Here is a 5,007-nt window from a genome sequence, read left to right on the forward strand (position 1 = left end):
ACTGTTAATGACGGAGAGAGAGGTGGTGTGTGCAGCTAGCAATGACGTCTTCCTATGATTAGCACATGACATAAGATAGAAATGTCACTTGTGTCAAAATTGATAACATTTAATGTTATGCGTGCATAGCTAACTATGCTACTACTGTTACAAGTGAGATGAACATGAAGTTTTAAAGCCTGTATTTAGTAAGCTAGCAGGCTACTGGAAGCGAATTGCTTCATGCCTAGAAGACAGCAACCTGCATTTCACTTTTACAAAGGCAACTTTCATGTATATCGAATAATTGAATGTGTGTCAAAATTGTCATGTCAAAATAAAGGTAATTGCTGACAACTGCAGAACTGAAAGACAAACAACCGCACATATCACATATTCCAAACTATAAAAAAAACTATATTACTAACGTTGCTGGCTAAAACTAATACTATGTTTGATATACGAGGTGGCACAAGCCACTCTATTCTCTATCTATGTGATATGATAATATAAAAAGCAGGATATTATCAGACGCACCTTTTCAACTGTAGAAGAGTCTGTCCTCTTTCTCTGTTCAATCTCCCGCGCTGCTGGAAACAAGGGAGGGACCACAGGTTCCCGCCAGCAACGTCATCACGCTTAGTACGTTTAACCCCTCGACTCCTCCCAGATGTTATGCCAAAAATCCATTTCAGAAAGAGACTGGAAATGTGAGTGTAGGCTACTACTGTGTTGTTGTTGTTTTTTTTTGTTGTTGTTGTTGTTGTTGTTGTTTTTTACTGTATCTTAATTCGTTATTTACAATATTATGTCTTTATTAAGATGTGTTGTTTAAATTCCCTATTAATAACCAAGTCAATATAAATTCAAATCATCTTCATATTGTGTTTGCTTGCTTGTTATATGACCCGGTTTACCTGGCCTTTCCTTGCCAAATATATGGCTCAGGCAATCTGATCTTTGGTAGAATTTCCATTGACAGTCTGAGAGGGGTAATTTGATAAGCACAACAGGAAATAGGCTGCTGCAGACAGCTGTGTCTAAATATTACTGCAATGAAATCCAATAGTCTCCAATAATGTGTGTGTGTGTGTGTGTGTGTGTGTGTGCGTGTGGGGGTGGGTGCATGTGTGTGTGTGTGTGTGTGTGCGTGCGTGTGTGTGTCTGTGTGTGAGTGTGTAGGTGTGTCTGTGTGTGTGTGTGTGTGCGCGTGTGTGTGTGTGTTCGCGTGCATGTGTGTGTTGAAGGGTGCTGATCCAGTCTTGTGTTGTGCTGTGAATGCTACAAGCTGTGCGCAATCAATCCCTAATCAATGTACTGTGATTTTCAGAATTTTCAATGAAATATACAATGTTACTAATGTAAGCTCTGGATGAGGTCTGATTGCAGTGATAACTGGATTATTTGACACATCATACATATTTTATTTCTGTGGTTCAGGCAGATCAATAACTGGCTCCGGTCTCTGTCCACTGAGAATTTATTTTCCTTGGCTTGGACACACAAGAAGTACAGTGAGATGTCCTGCCCCTCACATTGACCAGCATTATAAAGTACTACGGGTCATCTCTACCAACAATTTGAATGCTTAATGACGACCATTACAATACTGAATATGTCATATTATTTATTATCTTTCAAAGTCTCTGTGAAGCAGTCAGTGGCATTTAGAGGTGCCCTTTACAGAATCACTATAAATTGTTTTCAGACACTTCAAAGGGAAATCTTTCCATACCATTACGTTGTCTTAAACCAGATCCATGAAAGCCGTAAAGTATAAAAGCATGGTTAAGCATGACGTTAAAGTGCTTTACTACTAGAGCGAGAACATTCCCAGTGTGAACGACAAGTTACAGGTTGCACAGTCGTAGAAAGCAAACACTAGTGAGGCAATACAGTTGGGCAAAGGGATATGATATGTCTGACCATTTAAATGCTCTAAAAAAAACAATCTGTCATGTCACAGTGGTATGAAAATGGATAGCCTACAATGTATTGTTTGTAATGGGATCTACTCTACAAAACAGTGATGTGAGACAGCATTTAATGTAGCATACTCTGACTATGACTAACAACAGTTTTCATGGTAATCGTGAAAATTGTAGAAATAGGCTACATAGTATGGAACTGCATTATAGAAGCTATCAGCAACTTAATCCAAGAGGTGAACATTCGCTATGTGAGAGACTAGGGCTCTTTCTCAACATGATTCCTGGTGTCCTCTCTTCCGCCCCCCACTCGCTTCCTTCTCAAAAAGGATTGGAGGAGAATATCTAAGGGGAGGAACCTAGATTTTATGTTTTGAGTAGGAAGTGAGTGGAGGACGTAGGAGAGGAGAGAATTCATACAATTCAGAAAAGGCCTACCTAACTACTCCTAATGCAAGTCTTAACCTCATGTCTGAACAGTGCTTTTAAATTGCCATCTAGTGGCCACAGATAAAAGTGCATCCCTTGAAATCCTCATTCACATACCCAGGGGAGTGAGACTGAAATTCGCAAATCGCTTTTTAAACATTTTTTTTTTTATTCTGAGCAATCGCTTGAGGACCACATGCCATCCTTGTGTAAATGTTAAAAAAAGACACTACGATGAAATGTAATTGATTGTATCTGTTTGTTAAAAGACATTTCACGTCATATTATCTACAGTATCTGTGTGTTGTCTTATCCCTAGCATTGCAACTTGCAAGGAGCATTGGAATGGACAAGGATGCTACATTCATGAGGAAAAGATAGCTTTAAGTCAGATGCACAATTCATCATATGATTCTAACTGATCAGATGGCATTGACATGCAGGCAAGGCAGATCTCCCCCATTAGCCTCTGTTTCCATGTCTGTCCTTTTAATAGGTCAAACATTGCTAATGATAGGCACATCATTAAAGTCTCCTTTATGTCCGATTAAACTTTCCCACAAGGAAATAAAAGTCTTCAGAACATCCATACAGCATTATTCAGGCTCTTTGAACGCCTCGCTAGAGTCTCTGTTTATAAATGTCAATATGAAAGAGCAATAGAGTGCTTGATGTTTCACATTGCACAGTCTCCATTGCACTTATAGTGGTACTCTCTAAGGTAGTCTCTGAGCTGATAGGGTAATGGTAGGCTGTCTATGCCCTGGTAGTCCGTACAGCTACAGATCAGCGCCCTGCACAGGTGTTGTAGAGAGAAAGGGAAGGTCCTTGGCAGCGGGCGGGACAGGAGGGGCTCGAAGAAGAGGCATGTGGCTGGGTCACTGTAGTGCCTGAGCAAGCCCGTCACACTGGGGTCCCGGTACATGCAGGGGTCACGGCCGTCAAAGCTGAAGCGCTTCCCGTTCTGTTCGATCCGCGCGTGCAGGGAGCGGCTGTAGCGCCGGAAGCTGACGGAGAAGAGGAACTCGTCCTGGGCAGAGTCTCGGAGGAGGAAGGTGCCCTCCGGTTGGCCTTCCAATAACTCCTCCGCCTCGAAGCGGTCCAGCACGCCCCAGTAACACGGGCTATTGTTGATCTGGAGCAGGTCTGGGACCAGGATGTAGTCGGTGTGGCTGCAGCCCTGCGATGCCCCATGAGGACAGGAGGGGTTCCAGTCCTCCAGACTGGCACTGCCGGGCCCCGGGGAACTAATGTCCTCCCAGGAGAGGGGAGTGGGAGGTGGGGAAGAGGAGGAGGATGGGATGGGAGTTTTGTAGGCTACCTCCAGGCCGCTGGTGGCGCTCGGGTGGGTGGCGTGCTTCTTGACGAGGTGCCAGCAGTGGGCCAGCTCAGACTTGGGGGAGAAGGGGCACTTGTCCTGCATGAGCTCTGACACGTGGATCTTCCGTTTGGACCAGAGCAGAACAGAGAAGGGCCGTGAGGACCCAGCTGGGTGGTGGTGGTGGTGGTGGTGGTGGTGATGGTGTGTGCGGAGCGGGAAACACTGGCCCACCGCATCCTGGAACTTCTGCCGTAGGGAGCGCCGGGACAGGGCTTTGCGGCAGGGCACGTCCATGTCTCCCTCCCCTAGGACAGGGCAGCTGCACTTCCTCTCTCGCCGTTTCCTCGGACAGGAGGCAGAGCGGGCCCCTGGCTCCTCCAGTCCCTCCCCCTCTAGTCCTTGGACACTGGGCGTCTCGTTTCGGGAGCTCCGTGAGCGTTTCTTACCGCTCCACACGTAGCTGTCAGCGCTCCAGCTGCGGACGCCACATTTGGGACGCGTGTCGGAGCTTCTGGATTTCTTCTCAGACATGGTTACCCCCGACTACGTTCTGTTATATCAAAGCACAGATAAACAGTGTCATGACATGGATAGTGTCTCATTCATTTAAAAACAATAGGATTGTTATCAGCACACTTTTAAAAGTATAGTAGGCCTACAAAAGTACTTTAAACATCCTCTAGATTTGATAGGCAGAGCTCCATTTTCATGAGGGTTGAATTAGGCCTAACTTAGGTATAATTTTAAATAATATTAAGGTATAGTTTTCTGATGATAAAGTTGCATTATCACAGTTCTATCTGTCTTCAATGGATTTCCACTAAATGTCTCCAGCAAGTAAATAAAAGTAAATTAATTTTGAGTCTAATAGGAAAATACCAGACCACAGTATATGGAGAAGTTGGATTCACACAGACTTCTTACGAACCAATTGCTTCCACGGACATGCCCTGGCATGTACAGTAGGCTACAAAATGATCAGAACAAAGATGGTCCAGTTGCAGACACAAAGCCAAAGGTTGTTGAAGGTACATTATGATGTCTAAACATCATTTTATTTCTACGAAACATTTATTTCTACGAAAACGAATACGAAACATATCCATAAAACCATTAAAGAAAGTAATATTTAATCACTTACAGTATTAACACAATAATAACCCTAACCCTTGCCGTAGCCAAAACCCAGCTGTTTCTATTACAAATCATTAACTTTAAGCGGTCGCGTTTTTCGAGAGGCTATCTTACCTTTCAAAATTGTTTTAAAGAGACGTGATGTGCACGTCCTCGGGTGCCAAATAATCTCTCCATTTGCGCAAGAGACGAAGAGACGCGTATTCGGTGCTCTCA

At 43.9% G+C, this 5,007-nt stretch overlaps 1 protein-coding gene across 1 annotated transcript; it reads right to left on the bottom strand.

Moving 5' to 3' along the window:
- Positions 1 to 2,731: 2,731 nt before the first annotated feature.
- socs4 (suppressor of cytokine signaling 4) lies at positions 2,732 to 5,007 on the bottom strand. Its single transcript, XM_083684842.1, has 2 exons — positions 4,906 to 5,007; positions 2,732 to 4,207 (listed from the first exon to the last, which is right to left on the bottom strand). The coding sequence occupies exon 2, from the start codon at positions 4,186 to 4,188 to the stop codon at positions 3,013 to 3,015; it is 1,176 nt and encodes a 391-aa protein (XP_083540968.1). The 5' UTR covers positions 4,189 to 4,207; positions 4,906 to 5,007; the 3' UTR covers positions 2,732 to 3,012.

This window comes from Argentina silus (genome assembly GCF_951799395.1).
Source record: "Argentina silus genome assembly, chromosome: 14".
Taxonomy (NCBI): domain Eukaryota; kingdom Metazoa; phylum Chordata; class Actinopteri; order Argentiniformes; family Argentinidae; genus Argentina; species Argentina silus.